The 27,810-nt window shown below is 41.6% G+C and overlaps 1 protein-coding gene across 2 annotated transcripts; it reads left to right on the top strand.

Annotated features, from left to right (window-relative positions):
* The first annotated feature begins 15,377 nt into the window (after positions 1–15,377).
* On the top strand, positions 15,378–24,711 carry LOC309855651 (rho-related GTP-binding protein RhoG-like). 2 transcript variants are annotated; one of them, XM_082716227.1, is made up of 4 exons: positions 15,393–15,776; positions 19,433–19,496; positions 20,913–21,010; positions 21,192–24,711. In XM_082716227.1, exons 3-4 carry the CDS (start codon positions 20,999–21,001, stop codon positions 21,780–21,782), a joined length of 603 nt encoding a protein of 200 aa, XP_082572353.1. In that variant the 5' UTR covers positions 15,393–15,776; positions 19,433–19,496; positions 20,913–20,998; the 3' UTR covers positions 21,783–24,711. The 2 variants fall into 2 exon arrangements, with proteins under 2 accessions (XP_082572352.1, XP_082572353.1); XM_082716226.1 differs by lacking the exon at positions 19,433–19,496 and having other exon boundaries at positions 15,378–15,776.
* Positions 24,712–27,810: the final 3,099 nt, after the last annotated feature.

Raw genomic sequence — 27,810 nt, 5'->3', positions numbered from 1 at the left:
TTGTGATTACTAAACCAGCCCCACAAGAAATTTTTTTTAAGATTTTATTTTTATTTATTTGACAGAGGGTGGGGCACGAGCAGGGAGAGCAACAGGCAGAGGGAGATGGAGAAGCAGACTCACCGCTGAGCAAGTAGTCCAATGTGGGGCTTGATCCCAGGACCCCGGGATCATGACGCAAGCCAAAGGCTGCTACTTAACCAACTGAACCACCAAGGCACCCTGCTACAAGAAATATTAAAGGGGATCCTGTAAATTAAGAGAGACTACAAAAGTAATATATACCCAAAAGAAGCAGAGACAATCTACAGAAACAAGGACTTTACAGGTAATACAATGGCACTAAATTTGTCTCTTTCAATAGTTACTCTGAGTGTAGATGGGCTACAAGCTCCAATTAAAAGACACAGGATATCAGATGGGATAAAAAAGCAAGACCCACCCATATGCTGTCTACTCGAGACACATCTTAGACCTAAAGTCACCTCCTGATTGAAAGTGAGGGCGTAGAGAACCATTTGTCAGGCATAACTGACAAGAAAGTTGGGGTGCCTGGGTGACTCAGTGGGTTGAGCCTCTGCCTTCGGCTCAGGTCATGATCTCAGGGTCCTGGGATCAAGCCCCACATCGGACTCTCTGCTCAGCAGGGAGCCTGCTTCCCCCTCTCTATCTGCCTGCCTCTCTGCCTGCTTGTGACCTCTGTCTGCGAAATAAATAAATAAAATCTTTTAAAAAAAATAAAAATATTTTAAAAAAAGAAAGACACACTGGAGCAGATGGACTTCACTGATATATACAGAGCATTCCATCCTAAACCAACAGAATACACATTCTTCTCTAGTGTACATGGAATATTCTCCAGAATAGATCACATACTGGGTCACAAATCAGGTCTCAACTATTACCAAAAGATTGGGATCATTCCCTGCATATTTTCAGACCACAATGCTTTGAAACTTGAATTCAATCACAAGAGGAAATTCAGAAGGAAATCAAATAGCTGGAGGTTAAAGAGTATCCTATTAAAGAATGAATGGGTCAATCAGGAAATAAAAGAACTTTAAAATATCATAGAAACAAATGAAAATGAAAACAACAGTTCAAAACCTCTGGGATGCAGCAAAGACGGTTCTAAGAGGGAAGTACATAACAGTACAAGCCTTTCTCAAAAAGTTAGAAAACTCTTTTTTTTAAAGATTTTATTTATTTATTTGATAGAGAAATCACAAGTAGGCAGAGCAGTAGAAAGAGGGGGAGGGGGAAGCAGACTCCCCGCTGAGCAGAGAGCCTGATGTGGGGCTCGATCCTAGGACCCTGGGATCATGACCTGAGCCGAAGGCAGAGGCTTTAACCCACTGAGCCACCCAGGTGCCCCAAAAGTTAGAAAACTCTTAAACACACAACCTAACCTTACACCTAAAGGACCTGGAGAAAGTAGAGCAAATAAAGCCTAAACCAAGCAGGAGAAGAGAAATAATAAAGATTAGAGCAGAAATCAATGAAATAGAAACCAAAAGAATAGTAGAACAGATCAATGAAACTAGAAGCTGATTCTTTGAAAGAATAAGATCAATAAAACTCTAACTAGACTTGGACACCTGGTGGCTCAGTCATTAAGTGGCTGCCTTCGGCTCAGGTCATGATCCCAGGGCCCTGGGATTCCAGGATCCCCGGCCCCCATTGTGCTCCCTGCTCAGCGGGAAGCCTGCTTCTCCTTCTCCCAGTCCCCCTGCTTGTTTTCTCTTTCTCTGTGTCTCTCTCTGTCAAACAAATAAATAAAATCTTAAAAAAAAAAAATCCTAGGGGCGCCTGGGTGGCTCAGTGGGTTAAAGCCTCTGCCTTCGCCTCGGGACATGATCCCAGGGTCCTGGGATTGAGCCCTGCATCGGGCTCTCTGCTCCGTGGACAGCCTGCTTCCCCCTTTCTCTCTCTGCCTGCCTCTCTGCCTGCTTGTGATCTCTCTCTGTCAAATAAATAAATAAAATCTTAAAAAAAAAAACCCTAGCTACACTTATCAAAAAGAAAAGATGAAGGACCCAAATTAAGAAAATCATGAATGAAAGAGGAGAGATCATGACAACACCAAGAAATACAAACAATTTTACGAACATATTATGAGCAACTATATGCCAACATTAAGCAATCTGGAAGAAATGGATGCATTCCTAGAAACTTATAAACTACCAAAACTGAAACAAGAAATAGAAAACCTGAACAGACCCATAAAGAGCAATAAAATTGAAGCAATAATCAAAAATCTCCCAACAAACAGGAGTCTAGGACCAGATGTCTTCCCAGGGGAATTCTACCAAACAGTTAAAGAAGAACTAATACCTATTCTTCTGAAGCTATTTCAAAGAAAGAAAGAAAGAAAAGGAGGAAAGGAAAACCTCCAAACTGGTTCTATGAGGCCAGCATTACCTTGATCACAAAACCAGAAAAAGACCCTACCAAAAAGGAAAATTACAGACCAATCTCCCTGATAGACATGGATGCAAAAATTCTTACCAAGATATTAGCCAATAGGATCCAATAGTTTATTAAAAGGATTAGAGGCACCTGGGTGGCTCAGTGGGTTAAGCCTCTGTCTTTGACTCAGGTCATGGTCTCAGGGTCCCGGGATCGAGCCCCACATTGGGCTCTCTTCTCAGCAGGGAGCCTGCCTCCCCCCTCCCTTTGCCTGCCTCGCTGTCCACTTGTGATCTCTCTCTGTCAAATAAATAAATAAAATCTTTTTTAAAAAAGACAGCAGGTGCCCCATGAATGAGCTTTTAATGTATTGTTGGATTCAGTTGGCTAATATTTTTTGAGAATTTTTGCATCTATGTTCATTGGAGACATTGGCCTGTAGTTCTCTTTTTTGTAGTGTTTTTATCTGGTTTTGCTATCTGGGTTGTGTATGACTTGTAGAATGAATTTTTGAAGTTTTCCTTCCTCTTCTGTTTTTTGGAGTCTATTTATTTTTTTTAATGCCTTATCTGCTCTATGCTGCCTTTGTTGGTAGTGTGCCATTGTGATTTCCTTCTTTCCTTTTTGGAGTATTTTGAAGTTATTTTCTTACTAGTTACCTTGAGGATTACAGTTAACATTTTAAATTTATAACAGTCTAGTTTGAATATTCAATAGCACCTTAGTGTCTTTTTAAAAGTTTATTTATTTAAGTAATCTCTAACCCAAATGTGGGACTTGAACTCAAAACCCCAAGATCAACAGTCACACGATCCACTGACTGAGCCAACCAGGCATCCTAAAACCAATTTAGTTTCAATAGTATACAAATACTCTCTTCCCATCCCCATCTCTGCCCCTTCATTATCATTGTCACAAATTACATCTTTATACACTGTAGACCCATTAACATGGATTTCCAATTATGTTTTATGCATTTGCCTATGAGATCATATGGGAAAAATAAGTAATAAACCATACCAAAAGTACAATAATACTGTCTTTTGTATTTACTTATATAATTGCATTTTCCAGTGTCCTTTATTATTTCTTTTAGCTTCAAGTTATTGCCCAGTTTCCCTTCATTCCAGCCTAAAATTTTCCCTGTAGCTTCTCGTAGGTTAGGTCTATTGGCAATAAACTCCTTCAGCTTTTATTTTTCTGGAAATGTCTTCATTTATCCTTCATTTATAAAGGATAGTCTTGCTGGATATAGAATTCTTGGTTTCCATTTTTTCCTTCAGAATTTTAAACATATCATCCTACTGCCTTAAGGCCTACATAGTTTCTGAGGCAAAATCAGCCATTAATCTTATTGAGGTTCCCTTGTTCATGATCAGTCACTTCTCCCTTGCTACTTTATATTCTTTTTGGGGCGCCTGGGTGGCTCAGTGGGTTAAGCCTCTGCCTTCAGCTGAGGTCATGATCTCAGGGTCCTGGGATCGAGTTCCACATCGGGCTCTCTGCTCAGCAGGGAGCCTGCTTCCTCCTCTCTCTCTCTCTCTCTCTCTCTCTCTCTGCTTGCTTCTCTGCCTACTTGTGATCTCTCTGTGTCAAATAAATAAATAAAATCTTAAAAAGAAATTTTTTTAAATTCTTTTTTCGCCTTTGGGATTCAATGACTTGACAATAATGTGTCTTGATATTGAAGATTTGAATTTGTCCTGTGTGGCATTTGTTGAGCTTCATAGACATATATATTCATGTGTTTACTCAAATTTGGGACAAATTTGGCTATTTTTAAAATGTATTTATTTCTGCCTTCTCTCTCTTTTTTCCTTCTGGAACTCCTATGTGTACTGTGGTACATTTGATGAAGTCCCACAGGTCCCTCAGGCTCTGTTCATTTTTCATCATTCTTTTTTTTTTAATATTTTATTTATTTGTCAGAGAGAGGGAGAGAAAGCAAGCACAGGCAGACAGAATGGCAGGCAGAGGCAGAGGGAGAAGCAGGCTCCCTGCCGAGCAAGGAGCCCGATGTGGGACTCGATCCCAGGACGCTGGGATCATGACCTGAGCCGAAGGCAGCCGCTCAACCAACTGAGCCACCCAGGCGTCCCCATCATTCTTTTTTCCTTTTCCTTAGAATAGATGATTTTAGTGGTCTCATCTTATTTTTAATTTTCATATATTTATTTGGCAGAGAGAGAGCACGAGAGAGCACCAGTAGGGGGAGCGGCAGACAGAGGGAGAGGGAGAAGCAGGTTCCAAACTGAGCAGGGAGCCTGACAGGGGATTTGATCCCAGGACCCTGGAATCACGACCTGAGCCAAAGACAGACACTTAACTGACTGAGCCACCTAGGTACCCCAGTGGTCTCATCTTAAAGTTTGTTGGTCTTCTGCCTTTTCATGTCTTGCCTCTTGTATGTTTCATGTTGGCCCCTGGTGAGTTTTTTCATTTCAGTTATTGCATTTTTCAGTTCCAGAATTCCAGTTTGGTCCCTTTTTGTAATTTCTGTCTTTTATTGATATCGTCATTTTAAAAAATACATTGTTAACTTGATTTCATTTAATTCTTATCCATGGTTTCTTTGAGCTTACTGGATATATATGACTGTTTATTTAATATCATTGGCTAGTAATTCCAATGTTTGGGCTTCCTCTTTCAAATCTTCTTTTCCCTGTGACTGGGTCATACTTCCATGTTTATTTGTATATTTTGTAAATTTTTTGAGAACTGGACATTTTGAGTATTACTATTGTGGTAACTCTGACATTTAATTCTCCACTCCCTTGGGACTGATGAATCTTGCTTGTTGAGGTTTAGAGCCATCTATTTATGACTTTTGTGAACTCTTTTTGGAAAACGTGTATTATTTGTTGTACATGGGCACTGACATTTCTGTTCTGTTATCTCTGCGGTCAGCCAGTAACCTGACAAAGATTTCTTTAAATGTCTCTGTCCCTAAAGGGGGAAAAGAAGTAAAACCCCTCCAAAGATCCAAGTACTGTTTCTTTAAATCTCTTGTAAGCTGCTTCAGCCCATGTGGACGGAAACAATGGTCAGCCTCTGTGCCAGCCTCTCAGCCCTCAAAAACGGCAAACCACATAATTCTGATATATGGAGGACAGTGCCTTTATTGCCCACTCAAGCTTCAGGAAGTTGTGCCAGGAACTGTTCCCTTATGTACCTGCCTCAGTGCTGGGAGATAGCAACTCCTGGGTAAAAGGCCAACATTTCAAGAAATTTACCAAAACTTTATAAGCCTTTTTATCAAGCTCTCCCATGGACTCTGCAGGAATTTAACTAGAGTCCATAGTTCCAAAATTGTTACTTTCAGCCAGTTTCTGCCAACTCAGTAATTGTTTAGGAGGATGGTTGGATTCCTAGAGCTTCCTGCTCTATCATCTTCCATGACATCTGGCTGGTATTATTCTACTCCTTGGAATTTGTTACTATTTTCTTGTAGCCTAGTACATGATCAATTTGGTAAGTGTTCTACAGCCTTTGAGAAGAATGTGTAGTCTATTTTGGGGTGCAAATTTCTACACAAATCTATTAAATCTGACAAATCTACAACCTTACCTAGTTTGGCTCTTTGGCCGTCAGTCTGAGAATGGTATGTCTCCGGCCATGATTTTATCTCTGTACTGTCTTGTATTTATAAATCGTTTTTACTTATGTTTCACTACTATCTTGCTCTGTATGAAAAGTTCAATGACAGCTATAACTTCCTTGTTGGTCAATTGTGCCCTTTGGCCAGTTTAAACAAATGGTACCTTTCTTGCACCACTTAACACCTTTTGTCTTGAATTCTACTTTATCCTATATTAATATTCCCATTCTGCTTTTTTAAAGTTTATTTATTTTGTTTATTAATCTTTACACCCGACATGGAGTTTGAATTCAGGACCTTGAGATCAAGAGTCTTCTGACTGAGCCAGGCACACCCTCCATTTCTGCCTTTTTAAAAATCCTATTTGCCTGATGAGTTTTTATCCCTTTATTTTCAACACTTCTGTGTCATTTTGTTTTAGGTTTACCTCCTATAAATAATAAATAATTGGATTTCTTTTAATTTTATTTTTTTTTAAGTTTCTGTTCATTTATTTGAGAGAGAGAGAGCAGGAGGATGAGCCAGGGGAAGGGGGAGAAGGGCAGAGGGAGAGGGAGAGGCCTGACGCAGGGTTCAATCCCAGGACTCTGGGACTGAGATTTGTGTTGAAGCCACCCAGGTACCCCTGGAATTTTTTTAAGTAGGCTTCAATGCCCAATGTGGGCTTGAACTCATGACCCTGAGATCAAGAGCTGCATGCTCTACCTACTGAGCCAGCCATTGGATTTTTTTAAAACTAATTTTTCAGGGGTGCTGGGGTGGGGGCTCAGTTGGTTAAGCCACAGACTCTTTTTTTTTTTTTAAATTTGAATTCAAGTAATTAACATATAGTATACTACTGGTTTCAGGGCTAGAGTTCAGTGATTCATCAGTCTTATATAATACACAGTGCTCATTACATCACCTGCCCTCCTTAATGTCCATCACCCAGTTACCCCTCCCCCACTCCCTCTCCTCCAGCAACCCTCAGTTTGTTTCCTATAGTTAAGAGTCCCTGGGGCATCTGGGTGGTTCAGTGGGTTAAGCCTCTGCCTTTGGCTCAGGTCATGATCCCAGGGTCCTGGGATCCAGCCCCACATCGGGCTCCATGCTCAGTGGAGAGCCTGCTTCTCCTTCTCCCTCTGCCTGCCACTCTGCCTACTTATGCTGTCAAATAAATAAATAAAATATTAAAAAAGAAAAGAGTCTCTAATGGTTTTTCTCCCTCTCTGATTTCATCTTGCTTTATTTTCCCCTCCCTTTCCCTATGATCCTTTGTTTTGTTTCTTAAATTCCACATATGAGTGAGATCATATGATAATTGTCTTTCTCTGATTGACTTATTTCGCTGGGCATAATACCCTCTAGTTCCATCTACATCATTGCAAATGGCATGATTTCATCTGTTTTTGTTGAATGAGTACTATTCCATTGTGTGTATATATATATATATATATATATATATATATATATCTCACATCATCTTTGTCCATTCATCCGTTGATGGACAACTGGGCTCTTTCCATAGTTTGGCTATTGTGGACACTGCTGCTATGAACATTGGGGTGCATGTGCCCCTTCAGATCACTACATTTGTATCTTTGGGGTAAATACCCAGTAGTGCAATTGCTAGGTCATAAAGTAGCTCTTTTTTTTTTTTTTTTAACTTTTTGAGGAACCTCCATACTGTTTTCCAGAGTGGCTGCACCAGCTTGCATTCCCATCAACAGTGTGGGAGGGTTCCCTTTCCCTGCATCCTCCCCAACATCTGTTGTTCCCTGTCTTGTTAATTTGAGCCATTCTGACTGGTGTGAGGTGGTATCTCATTGTGGTTTTGATTTGTATTTCCCTGATGCCGAGTGATGTTGAGCACTTTTTCATGTATCTGTTGGCCAATTGTATGTCTTCTTTGGAGAAATGTCTGTTCATGTCTTCTGCCCATTTCTTGATTGGATTATTTGTTCTATGGCTGTTGCGAAGTTTCTAAAGGTGTAAGAGAATATACAGGTTAAAAATTTTCCTCTCAGGGTGCCTGGGTGGCTCAGTGGGTTAAAGCCTCTGCCTTTGGCTCAGGTCATGACCCCAGTGATCTGGGATCGAGCCCCACATCGGGCTCTCTGCTCAGCGGGGAGCCTGCTTCCTCCTCTCTCTCTGCCTGCCTCTCTGCCTACTTGTGATCTCTGTCTCTCAAATAAATAAATAAAATCTTAAAAAAAAATGATTCCAGGGTCCTGGGATTGAGCCCCACATCAGGTTCTCTGCTCAGCAGGGAGCCTGCTTCCCTTCCTCTCTCTCTGCCTGCCTCTCTGACTACTTGTGATCTCTGTCAAATAAACAAATAAAATCTTTAAAAAAATTTTTTCCTCTCACTGTTACTACCAAGCCATACAGGTTCTTTTTCTAGGAAACAACTAAAGTTATCAGTTTCTTACATATCTTATTAAAGACATTCTTTGCATATACAAACAAGTATTCCTAGCCTTTCCTTTTATTTTTTTCTAATTCAAATGATAGCATACCATCCCTATGTTCTGAATCTTACTTTTATCTTAACAACGTATCTTTGATGTCATTCCAAACTATCCATTTTTAAGCCTTTTATTGTGTAAATTTTTAAACATATAGAAAGCAAAAAGAATAATATAATGAACCTCCATGTACCCATCATCCAGTTCAATAATAATTAACATCCTGTTATTATTATTTTATATATCCCTTTCACTTATTAAGATTTCACTGGCATGCTTTATTTTATTTTAATTAATTATTATTATTGTTTTGCTGGAGCATTTTATTTTTTAAAAAAATTTTTTTATTAACATATAACGTATTATTTGCCCCAGGACACAGGTCTGTGAATCATCAGGCTTACACATTTCACAGCATTCATCATAGCCCATACCCTCCCCTTGCTGGAGCATTTTTTTTTTTTTTATTTATTTTATTTTTTTAAATTTTTATTTTTTATAAACATATATTTTTATCCCCAGGGGTACAGGTCTGTGAATCACCAGGTTTACACACTTCACAGCACTCACCAAAGCACATACCCTCCCCAATGTCCATAATCCCACCCTCTTCTCCCAAACCCCCTCCCCCCAGCAACCCTCAGTTTGTTTTGTGAGATTAAGAGCCATAGCATTTTAAAGCATATTTTAGGAATCATTTTTAAGAATTTGGGCTCATTTTGGGCTCAGAAGATGAAGGCTTTAAAAAAATACAACCATAATACCATTATCATACTCAGTACAATATATAATTTCTCAGCATCATCAAATACATAGTCTGTGTTTAGTTTTCTGTTAGTATCTAAAAAATGTTTTGTTTCATGGTTGCCAGTCTAAGGACATTTTTACTGACAATTTCAGAAGATCTGCCACTTCCACTCCTTGTTTCCCTTGAGTTCTTTCTCCTATTTGACACTGTTAACTATTCCTTACAACTTTAAAAGCTAGATACCCTTCTGTTCTAAATCTTTTTTGGGGGGTGCCTGGGTGGCTCAGTGGGTTACAGCCTCTGCCTTCAGCTCAGGTCATGATCCCAGGGTCCTGGAATCGAGCCCTGCATTGGGCTCTCTGCTTAGCGGGGAGCCTGATTCCTCTGCTCTCTCTCTCTCTGCCTGCCTCTCTGCCTACCTGTGATCTCTGTCTGTCAAATAAATTAAAAAAATTGAAATCCTTTTCTTCTATTTTCTCTTTTTAAAAAAATTTTATTGACATATAATGTCTTATTTGCTTCAAGTGTACAGGTCTGGGAATCATTAGTCTTACACAATTCACAGCACTCACCATAGCACATACCCTCCCCAATGTCCATAACCCAGCCACCCTCTCCCTACCCCCACCATCCCCCATCTATTTTTTTCTTGGTTCCTCTATTTCCTCCTACCTTCATCTTTGAGGTCCAGTGTTAAAACTCTTTTCTCTTTTTCTCTAACGTCCTTTCTTTAAAAGAGAGAGAGAGAGATAGACCATGAGCAGGGGGAGAGGCAGGGGAGAGGGAGAAGGAGAGGGAGAGGGACAAGCAGACTCTCCACTGAACAACACTGAGCCTGTTTCGGGGCTTGATCCCAGGACCCTGAGATCATGACCTGAGCCAAAGCCAGATGCTTAATCAACTGAGCCACCCTGGCACCCCTAACTTCTCTTCTTCTTCTTCTTCTTCTTCTTTTTTTAAGATTTTATTTATCCATTTGACAGAGAGATCACAAGCAGGCAGAGAGAGAGGCAGAGGGGGGGGGAAGCAGGCTCCCTGCTGAGCAGAGAGCCCAATGTGGGACTCGATCCCAGGACACTGAGATCATGACCTGAGCCGAAGGCAGTGGCTTAACCCACTGAGCCACCCAGGCGCCCCCTAACTTCTCTTCTTTTAAGTAATAATCCACATTATTATTTCAGTTATCACCTTTGCTGATGACTCTAAGGTCTTTGTCTCCAGGCCAAGCCTCTCATCCAAACGCAGGTTCTCTAACTGCCTAGAGGACAGCTCTGAATAAAAAATCCTTTGTAAACTCAAAATGAAACTATCTGAAATGGAACTTATCTTTCTCTTCAAATAACTTTCTTCATTGTTTGATTTCTGATAATGGCAACTTCATTCTCCCTGTTCCTAATCTTAACATCCAAGTTATTTCTAAACTGTGATTCTCTTTCATCCCCCTTATTCAGTTAGTTAACAAGTACTATTGAGTCTTCCTTTGTTGTGTCTCTAGCTTCTCTCCAGTCTCACTGTTATTCCCTAAAACCTAATCACAGACGTTCACATAGGTAAATTAGCTACCATTCAGCATTATGCTAGAAATCCTAACCAATGCAGTGAAATGAGAAATCAAAATAAGACGTATAAATATTGGCAACAAAAGCTATAACACATAAAAATACAGGTAATGATCTCTTACACAGGAGAGGACCAAAAAAGCACTAAGCATAAAAGAAAAACTTGAATATATCAAAATTAAAAACTTCTGCTATTTCAGAAAATGATACACAAGCCACAGAATGGAAGAAAGTATCACAAGACATATGTCTGACAAAAGATTTTTTAAAAGATTTATTTATTTCTTTATCTTAGAGAAAGAGAGCAAGCATGAGCAGGGGCAAGGGGTAGAAGGGAGGGAGAAGCAGACTCCCTGACGAGCAGGGATTTCCCTATGTGGGACTCGATCCCAGAACTGTGGGATCATGACCTGAGCCAAAAGGCAGATGCTTAACCAACTGAGCCACCCAGGCGCCCCAACATTGTCAATATACTAAAAAACCATTTAGTTGCACATTTAAAATGGGTGAATTTATGATGTGTAAATTTTTACCCCAATAAAGCTGTTTTAAAAAGATAATTACCCATTTGGGCCAGCCATTACATTCATATTTCCCTAAATGAACTGAAAATTCACGACCACACAAAAACCTGCACTTAGATATTTATGGTGCTTTATTCATAATTGCTGAATCTTGGAAGCAACCAAGACGTCCTTCAGAAGGTGAATATATATATAAATTGTGGTACATCCAGACAATACAATATTATTCACTAAAAAGAAATGAGCCATCAAACCATAAAAAGACATGGAAGAACTTCAAATGCACATTACTAAAGAGAAACAGCCAATCTGAGAAGTCTACATATTGTATGATTCCAACTATATGGCATTCTGGAAAAGGCAAAATTATGGAGACAATAAAAAGATCTGTGCTTGCCAGCGATTGTAGGGAGAGGGGAATGAATAGGCAGACCACAGAGGGTTTCTAGGACAGTGTAACTATTCTATATGCTGTTATAATAGTGGATATATGCCATTGTATATTTCTCAAAACTCATTGGATATACAACACCAAGAGTGAACTCTAAGATAGACTTTGGATAGTAACAGTGTGTCAACATAGATTCATCAGTTACAACAAATGTGCTACTCTGGTGTGGATTTTGAGATAGCCTAGGCTCTGCCTGTGTGGGGTCAGGAGATAAATGGAAATTCTCTAATTCCTGTTTAATTTGCTGTACCTAAAACTGCTCTAAAAAATAAAGTCTATTGGGATGCCTGGCTGGCTCAGTTGGTACAGCATGTGACTCTTGATCTTGGGGTCATGAGTTCAAGTCCCACGCTGGGGGCAGAGCTTACGTAAAAAAATTCTAAATAAAAGTCTGTTAAAAATGAACCATTGGGGCACCTGGATGGCTCAGTTGGTTAAGTGTCTGCCTTCGGCTTGGGTCATGATTCCAGGCCTTGGAATTGAGTCCTGCTTGGGGCTCCCTGCTCCATGGGGAGCTTGCTTCTCCCTCTGTCTGCCAACGTCCTGCCTGTGCTCTCTCTGTCAAATAAATACATAAAACCTTTAAAAATTAACTATTTATAGGGCCTTTGGGTGGTTCAGTTGGTTGAGCATCTGACTCTTGGTTTCAGCTCAGGTCATGATCTCCTGGGTCATGGGATCGAGCCTTGCACCAGGTTCCATGCTCAGGGGAGTCTGAACAAAGATTTTCTCCCTCTGCTCCTCCCCCAACTCATGCACACATACACTCTCTCTTTTTCTAAAATAAATAAATCTTTAAAAAATTTAACTGTTTAGGAGCACCTGGGTGGCTCAGATGGTTAGGCAGCTGCCTTCGGCTCAGGTCATGATCCCAGGGTCATGGGATCGAGCTCCGCATTGGGCTCCCTGCTCAGTGGAGAGCCTGATTCTCCCTCTGCCTGCTGCTCTGCATACGTGTGCGTGCTCTCTCTCTCTTTCTCTCTCTCTCTATATATCTAAATTTAACTGTTTAAACAAAAAATAGTAACAGTGCATTGTGGGGTAAAAGTAAAATGCATAACAATAGTGTAAAGTCCAAGAAGAGAGAAATGGATGTACACTAATGTAAGTACATAACAACATATAACTCTACATGAAGTGGTATAATAACACTTGAAGGTAGACTGGTAGGTTATGGTTGTACATAATAAACCTATAAGATGTAACAAAACAGAGATGTGAAGCTAATAAGCCAATAAGGAGATAAAAGTGAAATTAAAATAATACTGATTAATCCAAAAGAAGGTAGAAAAAGAGGAAAAAGAGAACCAAGAAGAGATGGGACAAATGGAAAATGAGAACATAACAATTCTACATATGTATGCGTATAATAATAATACAAGAGCTTCAGAATACATGAATCAAAAGCTGACAAACTGCAAGAAAAACTAGACAAATCTGCTGTACTAGTCAAATTTTAATACCCTTCTCTCAGTAATCAATAGAACGAGGAACCATAAAATTAGTGAGGATACAGAAGAAGTGAACAATACTATCAACCAAATTGACCCCATTGACATTTTTAGAACACTCCACCCAATAACAACAAAATACATATTCTTTTCAAGTGCACGTGGAGTATTTACCAGGGTAGACCATATTCTAGGCCACAAAAAAAGTCTCAATGAATTCAAAACAGTCAAGTCATACCAAGTATATTCTCTAAAAAAATGGAGTCAAATTACACACACCAACAACCAAAAGATCTCTGGAAATCCTCAAATATTTGAAAATGAAACAATCCACTTCTAGATATCCCATGGGTCAAAGAAGAAATCAAAAGAGAAATTAGAAAATATTTTGAACCAGGGGCGCCTGGGTGGCTCAGTGGGTTAAAGCCTCTGCCTTCAGCTTGGGTCGTCATCCCAGGGTCCTAGGATCAAGCCCTGCATAGGGCTCTCTGCTCGGAAGGGAGCCTGCTTCCCTTCCTCTCTTTCTGCCTGCCTCTCCGCCTACTTGTGATCTTTGTCTGTCAAATAAATAAATAAATAAAATGCTTAATTAAAAAAAAAAAGAAAATACTTTGAACCGAATAAAGATGAAACCACACAATAATTTATGGCATTCTGCTAAAGAAGTATTTAGGTGGTAATTTTTAGAAATATATTTTATTTATTTATATTTAGAGAGAGAGAGCAGGTGAAAGCTGGAGAGAGGGGCAGAGAGTGAGAGAATCTTAAGCAGGCTCCTCCACCCTCAGCACAGAGCTTGATGAGGGGCTTGAACTCGTGACCCCGAGATCATGACCTAAGCCAAAATCCAGAGCTTAATCCACTGAGCCACCCAGGTGCCCCTTAGCAAGCAGTTTTTATACACTAAAAACCTGTTTTAGAAAAGAAGAAATGGGGGCGCCTGGGTGGCTCAGCGGGTTAAAGCCTCTGCCTTCTGCTGAGGTCATGATCCCAGGGATATGGGATCGAGCCCCGCATCAGGCTGTCTGCTCAGCGGGGAGCCTGCTTCCTCCTCTCTCTGACTGCCTCTCTGCCTACTTGTAATCTCTGTCTGTGAAATAAATAAATAAATAAAATCTTAAAAAAAAAAAAAAAGAACACAAGAAATGTCTCAAAACAATGACTTCAGCTTTTACTTCAGTAAAAAGAAGAGCAAATAAAATTCAAAGAAACAAAAATAATGAAGATCAAAGTGGAAATCAGTGAACTAGAAAATAATAAAGAAAACCAGATTCTTGTAAGCCAGTATTCATAGCACCATTATTCACAATAGTCAAAAGTTGGAAAACAACCCAAAATGTCCATCAATAAATGAATGGTAGCTAGAAAAGTCAAATTCATGGAGAGAGAAAGTTGGTTTCCAGGGGCTGGAGGCAGGGGGAAATGAGGAGTTCTTGCTTAATGGGTACAGAGTTTTCTGTTAGGGATGATTAAAAAAGTTTTGGAAATATCAATGGTGATGCTTTGCACAACATTGTAAATGTACTTAATGCCCCTGAACTTTATACTTGAAAATGGGTAAAAGGGCAAATTTTGTTATGCAGTTACCACAATTAAAAAAAAATTAATAAGGTAACACAAAAAACACATTGAACTGTACAAAAAAAATTTTTTTTAAAGATTCTATTTATTTACTTGACAGAAAGAGATCACAAGTAGGCAGAGAGGCAGGTAGAGAGAGAGAGTGGAGGAAGCAGGCTCCCTGCTGAGCAGAGAGCCTGATGTGGGACTCTATCCCAGGACCCTGAGATCATGACCTGAGCCCAAGGCGGAGGCTTAACCCACTGAGCCACCCAGGCGCCCAAAATGTACAAACATTTTAAAAAGATTTTTTATTTTTAAGCAATCTCGACACCCAAGGCAGGGTTGGAAATAACAACCCCGAGATCAGGAGTCACATGCTCTACTGACAGCTAGACAGGGACCCCTGAACAGTACAATTTCAATGAGTGAATTGTGTGGTATATGAATTTATATCTCCATAAAGCCACTAAAAAAGGAGTGCATACTGTATGATCCCACTTACAGAAAACTCCAGAAAATGCAAATTAATATGGTGACTGAAAGTAACCCTAATTCGCTCACTCCCTCATTTTCTTTTATCGCCTCCATTTTTTCCTAATACTTCAGTTTCCTGCCTGCCTCCTACGTCAGGGCTGGTCTTGAGAAGGAAACCGGGGTCTGGGGAGGAAAGGGCGGCCTCACTTTGGCAAGGGAAAGAGGAGTCTTGGGGACCTCTGCACCGGGTAACTGGTCTTGTGGGTCCGCACCTGAGGGCCGGATCCAAGTAATCCTGGTTAGTTACTCCAAGGGGTAGTCAGTCTAGAAGCCTGTGAGTCGCAGACAGTGAGGCCGGCGCTAAGACTCCACTTCCCAGGAGGTGTCGGGGCATCCAGCGGAGGCTGCGTCTGACGACAGGGTTGGGACTCGGTAGCTGCCCGGATGTGGCGCCGAGCTCGCAGGGCCTGCCCACCCTCGCCACAGTCGCGCTGGGAGGCTCTGCCCGCTGTAGTCATCAGCGGTGGAAGACGACCGCTTTTGCTTTGGCAGGTAATCTTTATGGAGACTCCCCACCCCCAGCGCTTCCGCACCCCCCCCTTTGTCCCCCACACTTTTCGTGAGTCTCCCCAGCTCCGGAGGCTTGCGTGAGTCTGTGAGCCATTCCCGAGATGGAAGGCATTGGACGGTGGGATGAGGTGTATGCCTATGGGGGAGACTGAGCCCGCTCCGGCTCTTGCTACTTGCGAATCCCAGGTGGGGCAGCGCTCTGTCCCAGGCTCACGAGTCCCTAGGAAGTGCGGCAACCAAGTAGGCCTGGTGGTGAAGGATGCGAAGGAAGTGCCGAGCGGGCTTGTGGAGCTATGCTGGGTCACTACTCCTGCGTCTCTGGTTAACTTTCCAGTCGCGGGGTAGTCTTCCCCTGGCTCGGATTTGGGGAGTGTTCACATGGCTTCCTTCGGCTTCGAGAGTCCCAAAGCCTTTGGCTGGACCTGAACCAAAGAAGGCAGTCTCCGGTGTGAGAAAGCTGCCGGTGTTTAGTAGAGGAATTAAGTTGTGTAAGAGTAATAGATACAGATTGGGAGGGCGGGGGGGGGGGGTCTTCTGCTGAATTGTTTTGGTTCCAGAGAGTTACAGCGTGATTTCAAGTGCATTAGACTCAGACTTACCAAGAGGGTGAGACCTGGAGGAGAATGTACTAGAAACAGTAATCCTTTGAGCTGCATTCTTGTCTTGACTGTTACTGGGTCTTTTACACTGTCTAACCTAGGAAAAAATTGACTCCTACGCAGACTGTACATGTGAAGAAGGATACTTTGTCAGAAGAGATGGGAAGACTTAGAAGAAACTAATTCCAGTTTACTGTGAATGGTTGGAAAGGGAACTTTCTGAGGGTCCTGGTTTCTGCAGCACCTCTCCCAGTTTCCAAACTTAAAGGCATACCTAAAGATCTCTGACTTGCTCTGATGTCTGCTTCCCAGAGCTACTGTGAAGCTTAAATAAGATATGTAAAAGTATTTGGCACAATGCCTATAACCTCTCATTTTTAAGTTTCCCTTTGCTTTCCTACAGCAACTTTTTTCCCCTGTGAGCCATACATCATTTTGTATTATTGTTTGCTTTTTCATATGAGTCCTGCCTTTCCCACAAGATTGTAAGCTTCTAGCAGTCTTTCTGTTTACTCTTTTTTGAGTCCTTTCTAGCAGTTCGTTGCCCATAGGAGTACCTGGTGAAAATGTAGATAGTGGTGGTGATGAGGAGGGCAAAGCTGTAGGTGATCCATGACAGGACCCCATTGTGCTAGATCCCGAGGCTGAGGTAAACAAGCTTTTCTCATTTGCCTTTCTTTTATGACCCCTAGCCTTCTCTCAGAGCTCCAAACCCTTTAAAAATACTTTTATTTTTAGTACTTTAAACCATTTTAAAATATTCATTACAGTAGTGTTAACTATATATGTATTGCTGTGCAGTAGATCTCTAGAATTTTTCATCTTGGCAACCTGAAACTTTCATTTTAAAGATTTTATTTATTTGAGAGAGTACGTAAGCCTGTGAGCATGAGTGGGGGAGAGGCAGAGGGACAAGCAGATGCCCCGCTGACCATGAACCCACCCCCCTCAATATGAGCCTCAATCTCAGGACCCTGAGATCATGACCTGAGCAGAAATCAAGAGTCAGATACTTAACTTACTGAGTCACCAGGCACCCTGCAAAACTGAAACTTTGTCACTGGTAAACAACTCTCCATTAGGGTGCCTGAGTGGCTCAGTTGGTTAAGTGTCTGACTCTTGATTTTGGCTCAAGTCATGATCTCATGGGTCGTGGGGTAGAGCCCTGCGTCAGGCTCCATGCTCAGCAGGTACTCTGCTTGAAGATTCTCTCCCTCTGCCCTTCCTATTCTTTCTTTTCTCTCTAAAATAATTTTTTTTTTTAAAAACCTCCCCATTTCGCCTCCCCCAGCCCTGGCAACTACCATTCTACTTTCTGTTTTTATGTGTTTGACTACTGTAGATACCTTATGTAAGTGGAATCATGCAGTATATTGCTGTCTATGTGATTTCACTTAGCGTATGTCCTCAAGTTTCATCCATGTTGTAGTGTATGAAGAGTTCCTTCTCTCTCTCTCTTTTTTAAGTAGCCACCATGCCCAGTGTGGGGCTTGAACTCATGACCCTGATATCAAGAGTCGCATGCTCTACCAACTGAGCCAACCAGGTGCTCCAACATTTCCTTCTTTTTGAGGTTGAATAATATACAACATATATATATATATATATATGTTTTTATGTTTTTATGTTTTATTATGTGTTTATCTGTTGATGGTCTTTAGGTTGCTTCCACCTCCTGGCTCTTGTGCATAATGTTGCAATGAACACTGGTGTACAAATAGCGCTTTGAGATCCTGTTTTTAATTCTTTTAGATATAGTTTTAGTATATTTAAACTTTTAACTGTGGATAATTCCAAACATACACATAAGTAAATAACATGATGAACATGTGGGACATGTGGGCTGAGTAAATGAGTCAGGTGCTTGTACAAAGTAGCCCCCCAAATTTTGATAGAGAATTTGCTATGGGTGAGGATGTCCTGGGTTTTCAGACCTGGGATGTTCTAGCTGCCCTTCATCATCTAGTCCCTCAGCCATAATCAGTGTGGCTTGAGTGCCCATCTGCAGACCATATATACCAGAAGGGTTAGTAGATATAAACAAGCAGAAATGAGTGTAGATGCCTTTTCCTAGTTATTGAGATGAGGAGCTGAGAATTTGGGGTGCAAAGTGGTCTTTGGGTCTAAGAGTTTGGTCTGGTTCGGGAACCCCCTCAGATGCACAGTTGTCCTGAAAGCAGTCACTTTGAACAGAGATGTTGGCTACTGGATGATAAAGGATAGCAGGCTGGGAAGGTGAGCTGTTCGTATAGGAATTGCTACAGGAATTCAGAGGAGAAAGAAGTTAATCCAGACTGGGAAAATCAAGGAAGGCTATTCTCAAAGAATGTGGTGGTGACTTTACCCTTTTCCCATTGACCTTGTATGTTTGATCCTTATGCCTGTTCCTAGGTGGAAAAAGATAGGGCTGATGGTCAGTGAATACTAAAGATGAATTACACTCCGGACTTTTAGCTGTGGGACCTGTGCTAATGAAGGCTTTAGGTGGAATGCCTTGTGAGTCAGAATTGGCTGTGTGGGAAGAGAGCTACCTCTAATGGGCCTGTGTGAAGCATACTCAGAAGGCCAACTTTTCTCTTTTCTTTTTTATTTTTTTTTTAAGATTTAATTTATTTATTAGAGTGAGAGAGAGAGAGACAGAGGGAGAGGGAGAAGCGGGCTCCCCACTGAGCAGGGAGCCTGATGCAGGACTTGATCCCAGGACCCCAAGATCATGACCTGAGCCAAAGGCAGACTCTTGACCCACTGAGCCACCCAGGTGCCCTAAAGGCCAACTTCTCTTTACTCTGACTGAAAATAAGATGTTTTGTTTTGTCTATGATATGGACCTTAGCTAATATGACAATAGAGGGGCGCCTGGCTGGCTCAGTCAGTTAAGCGTCTGCTTTTGGCTCAGGCTGTGATCCTGGAATCTCAAGATGGAGTTCCACATCGGGCTTCCCGCAGAGAGCCTGCTTCTCCCTCTGCCCTTCATACTGCTAGTGCTCTTCCTTGTGCGCGCACATGCTCTCTCTCTTTCTCCCTCTCTCTCAAATAAAGAAAGAAGGAAAGAAAGAAAAAGACAACAGGATGAGCGATGTATCTATTCCCCCAAATTCCTAAGGTGAGAAACTAATTGATTCTCAATTTTTAAAAAAGATTTTATTTATTTGAGAGTCAGGAGAGAGAGTGAGAGCGCAAGAGTGGGGAGGGTCAAAGGGAGAAGCAGACTCCCTGCTGAGCTGGGAGCCCAATGTGGGACTGGATCCTGGGACTCTAGGATCATGACCTGAGCCAAAGGCAGTCGCTTAACTGAGCCATCCAGGCGCCCTCAGTTTTTTTTTTTTTTTTCTATAATTAAATACTTAAGACAGTTTATCCCCTTTCCTCCATGTTCTGACACATGAAGTTAATGCTATCAGGATCAGGTCTGAAATTAGTGCAGTAGTTAAGCTAAAGGAAATGGAGTGCTCTGGGGGCACTGACAGGGTAGGGCGGTGATAGGGTTTTAAAATGGGGTATAAATGTGGGAGCTCATAGTAAACACGCTTCTTGGAGGTCATCTGTGCCTTACCGTTAACTCTCAAATGCTTGATTCCTGAAGAAGTAAAAGAGAAAGTATGGTGGTGGTATGACTAATGGTTTTGCTCAGATAAGGTAGGAAGGGATGAGATCTGTGGTTTGTCTAGCACTGGAATCACATTACAGAACTGTTGCCTTCCCCGGAACAGTACAAGAATTATTATGAAGTCATAGTAGTTTCGAATGCTTAATGAGTACTTTCTGTGTGACAGGCATTAGTAAGTACTACACAAACATTCTTTCACTTAAGCCATGGGTGAAGCACTTGCTGAAGTCGACAAAGCTTAGAAAAAGAAAGGACTGGAAAAAAAAAGAAAAAGAAAAAGAAAAAGAAAAAGAAAGGACTGGTTTTGGACTCCAGGTGGCTTAACATCAGAGCCTGGACTCTTTACTCCGGGAGGCTAAGTCTGACTGGCCTACCTTTCTCCAGTTTTAGGACGTCACTGTCAGGAACAGAGATTGCTTTGCTGGGTCTATAGCCACAGACCCAAAGTCAGAGCCATATTTCTTTTGTTTCAACCTTTAGACCCTTCTTTCTACATCAGTGTGTTTTTTAAAAGACATATTTATTTATTTGAGAGGGAGGGAAACGGAGAGAGAGAGAACATGTGCATGCATGAGCAGGAGGGGCAGAGGGAGAGGGAATTTCAAGCAGAGTCTGTGCTGAGCACGCAGCCCAATGCAGGGCTCCATACCATGACCCCGAGATCACAGCCTGAGCTGAAACCAAGAGTCAGATGCCTAACCGATTGTGCCACCTGGGTGTACCAACATCAGTGCTATTTTAAAAATTAGTTTCCATTTACTGAGCACCCACTATGTTTTAGCACCTTTGATAGAGTATAGCCAGACCTGACAAAAATAAAACAGAAATACCTATGTATGTGAATGGTTTTTAATCTTTTTGGGCTCACAGCCTTTTTACCAATCTGATGACAGTTTGGGATCTTCTTTCCAGAAAAATTCACTTATGTACCTACACATAATATCACATACTTCAGAGGCGACTTCTAGGACCTACTGAAGTTTATCCTCTAGCAGTCCATGGACTCCATGGTAAGATCTCTTGTCCTATGTACTCTTTCTCAGCTAACTCTTCTATGGTGTTAAGGGGATGGTCGGTGGGTGGGGGGTCTTACCTCCTCTCTTTCTCCTCAGAGAGAAATGTTGGTAAAGCTTAGGCTCCCCAAATGAACCAAACATCTATGAATGTTCTTTCTTTCTCTATTGCACTTAGGACTCCAAGGAAAGAATGCAGACAATCAAATGTGTGGTTGTAGGAGATGGGGCTGTAGGTAAGACCTGCCTCCTCATCAGTTACACAACAAATGCCTTTCCTGAGGAGTATATCCCCACTGTCTTTGATAACTATAGTGCCCAGACGTCTGTGGATGGCCAGATCGTCAGCCTGAACCTGTGGGACACAGCTGGCCAAGAGGAGTATGACCGACTGCGAACTCTATCCTACCCCCAGACCAATATCTTTGTCATTTGTTTTTCCATTGGCAACCCATCCTCGTATGCCAATGTGAGGCATAAGTGGCACCCTGAGGTCTCCCATCATTGCCCCAATGTGCCTGTTCTGCTGGTAGGTACCAAGAGAGACCTGCGGGATGACATTGAGACAGTGAAGAAGCTGAAGGAACAGAGCCTAGTGCCCACAACTCCTCAGCAAGGCACTTCCCTGGCTAAGCAGGTGGGGGCTGTGAAGTATCTAGAATGTTCAGCCCTGATGCAGTATGGGGTGCACGAGGTATTTTCAGAAGCCGTCCGGGCTGTGCTTTACCCTGCCACAAAGAAGAACACCAAGAAGTGTGTCCTTTTATAGCTTTTGGGGTGCTATTTGGGGACTGCACCAAAGGGGGAATAAGAGGGATTCCTTTGATAGCATTGAACAATGCCAGCATGAGCCATTTGTCTCTTTTCCTAGAAACCCTAGACTCCAGGTTATCGGGATTTTGGAGGAACAAAGACAGCCTTGTTTGTACATGGTTGCTGTGAAGTTTGGTCTGAACCTTTTGGAGGAAGTTTGGGGGGAGAAGGGGAGAGAGAGAGAGAGAGACTGACTTTTACCTCTGAACTAGCTTTCCTAGCTGTATTACCATTGAGCAAGTACCTCACAGAAGGACAAGTTTCTACAGTTTCGAAAGCATTGCCTTAAACTTTCTGATACAGTAATTTTGGAAAATTATTTTATGTGTGACTCCTGGGTGTTCCAGTGTCGACATGTTCTTCCCATTCTGGAGATGGGACATGTTTGCAAAAACGGTTAAGCAGCATTTCTTGAAGTTCTGGAAGATACTAATTGATGTTCCTTAACAAGGTTCTGTGGTCAAGTAAGTCAGGAACCAGTGGGGTTTTTTTAAGTGTTTATTTAAATTCTAGTTAGTTAGCAGACTATGATATTAGTTTCAGGTGTACAATTTAGTGATTCAGCACTTCCATACAACACGTGGTGCTCATCACAAGTGCCCTTTAATCCCCATCACCTATTTACTCCAGCCTCTTCCCTTTTGGTAACCAGTGATTTAAGTAAAGCTGAACAGGTTCCTCTACTGGAGGGATTTATAACTTTTAGTAAGTGGGCAACATTTCTCAAATTTATTTCACTGAATTTTTTTTTCTTCCACGCAACACCTGTTAACCTCTTTAGAAACACAGTTTCAGAGATGTTGGATTAAGAGGAGCTAGAAATTCCCAAAGAGTCTGAAAAAAAAAAAAGCATAATGTGGTCCTGTTCTTTTAGTTGTTTCCCTCTTTATGCCTTTGAGAGCAATGTTTATCAGCCATGGACTTGTTACTGGCTCCTCTTCCGCCCTTAGGTGTTGGATTTGGCACTTAGTCATGCTAGCACATTGGATGTGGGGTCTGATGGTCAGATCTGTTGTTAGATTATGATAGCACTATGGGCCTGGTGATGTGAAATTAATCCCCCATAAAGCTGTGTCCCTGAGGCCTCTGTGAGGCGCCTTTTTTTCTGTCAGCTTCTGCTTTAGGGAAAGACCACTGAAAGTTAACCCCATAAACCAACCAACCAACCAACCAAAATATTCTGCCAGTCGTTATCAGGGAGCTGTGTGATTCTCCTCTGTGTCCTGCCTTGCTCTCTTCCTATTCCTCCCTCCTCTGTACGTGTGTGTATGTTTGTGTGTGTTTTCAGCTTTCGAGGTCTTTTAGTTGCTCATAGAAAGTTGGAGTATATTGGATTTCCAGACCCTGGGGCTGTCAACATTGGTAGGGATTTTGCCGGAGTTGCTCAGCCTGCCCTGCGGTGGTAGGAGTCACATTCTTTACCCTACTAAGCCTGTTTCTCCTTATTCTTTCTATTTGTATTTTTTATTTTCCTCCTTTGATATGGAAGGGAAACTTCCTTCTCCACCTGGCAGATAGTGGTTAACAATTCCACTGGGCACATATCCTCCTACCCTGTCAAAATAAACAGTGGATCTTTGAGAGTTTGGGAAATGGAGTTAAAAGAATCACCTAGCTATTTCTGTGGCAAATGAAGTGTCTGTGCTTTGCTCTGGGGTGGTCTCACTGTTGCTCTTTGACAATATATGATCACATTAGTGCTCAGGTTAACTGAGCCTCCTGGACAGGGTTGCCAGGTAAAAGAGAGTAGGTTTTTTTTTTTTTTTAACAAATAATTTTTTAGTGTAAGTATGTACCATACAGTATTTGGGACTAGATTTAAAAAATATTTGCTCTTTATCTGAAATTCAAATGTAATGGGACATTTTGTATTTCTATTTGCTAAATCTGGCACCCCTATCTTGGAGGATTGGAAAGCGGGAGGTCAGGCAATACCAAGTATTGTTAGAAAGTAAAAGGTACATAAGCTCACTGTTCCTCCTCCTTTTCTTCTGGTTTTCCTTTCCCTCACCATGGGCTAAAGTGTTCTGTTTTGCTTTTCCTGTATCACTGCACTCTCCTCTTCATACAGTAATTCATTGGTGTGTATTTCTACACCATCGTCTAAGGCTGTGTTGAATAGCCATTCAACACGCATTTTCCTGGTCAGTACTAGGAAATTTACTTGTGGAGGATCCAGGGTGGATACATTGTCTGGTAGATGTCTTCTCATTTTCAATGTACTGTATCTGTTTCTGGTGTGTGACCTAGGGCCTCCTGTTGCGGGGGCTGTAGGAGCTCTGTATGAACAGGGTGTTAACTGGAAGAGGGTGAGGGTGGCCCTCCTTAACTAAGGCCCACTAGCACTTTGGAAAGTGGGGTCTATTATCATAGTGTGGGTACTGTAAGAGTCAACTGGCCTGTTGGCAGGTGTACCAACTGCTGTGTGTAGTCCCTGAGTTTTCTCATGAGCGGCCAGATGAAGCACCTATTGCTTGAGTGTGTTCTGGTCTCAGGATGTTCGGACTGATGCTGCCTGAGGTCCTTACGGACTTCATGGTTGAAAGGGGCTAGAAACACGGCTGTCACCTATGTCTCTGGGAACTTTCCATAGCTACTGAAATCTTTTTAACTGACTTTTAATTTAATAGTGCCTCCTGCTCCCACTTTGTCTGGGAAGATCTCAAATGTAAGCCTGGGCTTGGTTTTGTCAAACTCGCATCCTTTAATGAAGGGAGGTGTGATCCATAAGTCTGAGAGTATGGTTTTGTATTGGACTGACTTGATGGTCCTACATACACTGACATCTTGATTTTTATACTTAAAAAGAATTTGTATAAGGACTAATATGCTAATATCACTTTTAAATTGTTCATAATGAATGGCAATAAACTTTTCTGATTTCACTGGGTCTGTTGCTTTCTAAAAATCAAAGCAATTCCTCAACCCTCCTCCTTTGTTGAGTGGTTTCTAAATCCCTTTCAACTTGCAAAGGATGAAATAACTATAATTGTATTCCACATCACACCTATGTGTAACTGTACTTATTTTTCTACCTCAGACAATCAGGGCAGGGAACTGTCTTCCCTGCTAACATCGATTCTCTTGTTCCTGCTGGTTTTCACTAATGACAGACCAGTTAGTTCCCTGTCGGCGATTTTTCTCACTTAGTACACTACATTCGGTAAACAATTATCACACTCCTATTGTGTTATAGGTATTATAGTAGTAGGGACTAGGGTTGTAAATATAGGATATAACATTTAATGTCCTTTGCCTCTTCCAGTTATTTCAGGAAAATATCTTTCTTCTGTTATAAAAATGAACTGATACTCTTAATTGTATATAGCGCTGGTGCACTATTAAGTGACTAGTAAGGAAGAGCAAAACCATGTTGTTTTGTGTTGCTTTGCAAACAGCTTTATTGAAATATAGTTTACATACCAAAAAGCTCATCCATTTCAGGTGTATAATCTAATGATTTTTGGTAAATTTATTTACACAGCTGTTACCAAAATCCAGTTTTATTTTTTTAAGATTTTATTTTATTTTTTATTTATAGATTTTATTTGTTTATTTGAGAGAGAGCACAAGACGGGGAAAGGGAGAAGCAGGCTCCCCTTCAAGTAGGGAGCTGATGTGGGACTTGATCCCAGGATGCTGGGATCACTGCATGAGCTAAAGGCCGACACTTAACCAACTGAGCCACCCAGGTGCCTTAAGATTTTATTTTTAAGTAATCTCTGCACCAAATGTGGGGCTAAAACTTACAACCCTGAGATCAAGAGTTGAATGTTCTACTGACTGAGCCAGCCAGGCACGTCAGCTAAAATCCAGTTTTAGAACATTTCTGTCACCTCAAAGAGATCCCTCATGCAGTGAATCCCTGTTCCTGGCCCCAACCCTAGGCAACTAGTTATCTACTTTCTTTTTTCTGAACATTTCATGTACATGGAATCAAATAATATGTGGTCTTTGTTTTTTTAATCAAGTAAGATCTGCACCCAATGTGGGACTTGAACTTGTGACCCTGAGATCAAGAGTTGCATGTTCTACCAACTGAGCCAGTCAGGATCCCCCAGTATGTGGTCATTTGGAACTCACTTTCTCTGTTTAGCATAATGTCTTCAAGGTTTATCTATTTCGCAGCACATGTTGGTACTTTCTTTCTTTTGGTGGGGGATCTTTTTTTGACCAAACTTACTTTTATCTTGAGAGAAGATCAAGAAAGGCTTTCTCCTCCACCCCACCTCCCTAATTATATTTATTGCCTCTCCCATTTTTCCCCTCAGTGCATCCTAGTTTAACTATATCTTTTTTTTTTAAGATTTTATTTATTTATTTGAGAGAGAGACAGTGAGAGAGAGCATGAGAGGCGAGAAGGTCAGAGGGAGAAGCAGACTCCCCATGGAGCTGGGAGCCTGATGTGGGACTCGATCCAGGGACTCCGGGACCCTGACCTGAGCCGAAGGCAGTTGCCCAACCAACTGAGCCACCCAGGCGCCCTATATCTTTTTTTTTTTTTTTTTAAGATTTTTATTCATTTGACAGAGAGAGAGAGAGTACAAGCAGGGAGAGCAGCAGGCAGAGGGGGAGGGAGAAGCAGGCTCTCTGCTGAGCCAGGAGCTGGATGTGGGACTTGATCCCAAGACCCTGGGATCATGACCTGAGCCAAAGGTAGCCGCTTAAGGAACTGAGCCACCCAGGCATCCCTGACTATATCTTTAAGTAAGAGAATTGCTCTGTTCCTCAAAGAACCTTGGTCATTTGAAAGCAATCTAAAGTGTTCTTCAAATTCCCATAGTTCTATGTATCTTTTATTTTCTAGAGTATATACTGTTGAAACCAAGTTATATGTATAAAAGTTGTATGTATCTTTTATCCTCTATAGCACATAGTATCAGAAAGAAAAACCACAGGCCCAAAATGGATTCACTAAGGTTAGGCCTGAGATCAGTAAAACCAAGACTTAATACCTAATTAACAAGTGTTTCAGTTCCACCAGGAATAGCCATTCAACACGCATTTTCCTGGTCAGTACTAGGAAATTTACTCATAGACCTCTCTGTTCCCCTTTAGAGGGTGACCTTGCCTAAAACAGTGCTTTCTTTATTAATAATTTGGAAGGGGTATTTAAAATTTACTTATAATCTCTATGCCCAATGTGGGGCTTGAACTCACAACACCGAGATCGAGTCACATGCTCCACCAACTGAGCCAGGCAGGCCCCCCTACTTCATTTCTTTTGATTGCTGAATAATATTCCACTGTATGGATATACCTTATTTTATCTACTTATAATTGAGGGGAATATGGATTGTTTCTACCTTTTAGCTATTATGAATAGTGCTGTTATGGACCTTTGTGTACAAGGTATTTTTTTTAGGTTTTATTTATCTGACATAGAGAGAGAACACACAAGCAGGGGGAGAGGCAGGCAGAGGGAGAGGGAGGAGCAGACCCCACAGGGAGCCTGACGTGGGGCTTGATTCCAAGACCCTGGGATCATGACCTGAGCCAAAAGCAGTCGCTTAACCAACTGAGCCACCCAGGTGCCCCTGTGTACAAGGTTTTGTGTGGACATGTTTTCAGTTTTCTTGGGTATATACTGGAGTGCTGGAAATTGCTGGGTCATGTGGTAAATTTATACAAAACCACGTTTTGAGTCAAGAATAGCATCTTTAGTGTTTATAGTATGTGAAGTCCCCTTCTCCATTCTTTATTTTTTTTTAAGAATTATTTTAAAAAATATTTATTTATTGACACAGAGAACGAGCACAAGTAGGGGGAGTGGGAGAGGGAGAAGCTGACTCCCAGCTGAGTCAGGAGCCCAACATGAGGCTCGATCCCAGGATGCTTAACTGACTAAGCTACCCAGGTGCACCGTGCCCCTTCCCCATTCTATAAGACTCTATCTACCTCTTGCTGGATCTGCTTTTCCTCAAGCACAAGCAACTAAGAAGCAGTGTAAAGTACATTTAGGGCGCTTGGGTGGCCCAGTTAGT

This window comes from Mustela nivalis (genome assembly GCF_964662115.1).
Source record: "Mustela nivalis genome assembly, chromosome: X".
NCBI classification, from domain to species: Eukaryota; Metazoa; Chordata; class Mammalia; order Carnivora; family Mustelidae; genus Mustela; species Mustela nivalis.
The sequence above is the reverse complement of the archived record's forward strand: the minus strand, read 5'-3'. Positions and strand labels throughout refer to the sequence as shown.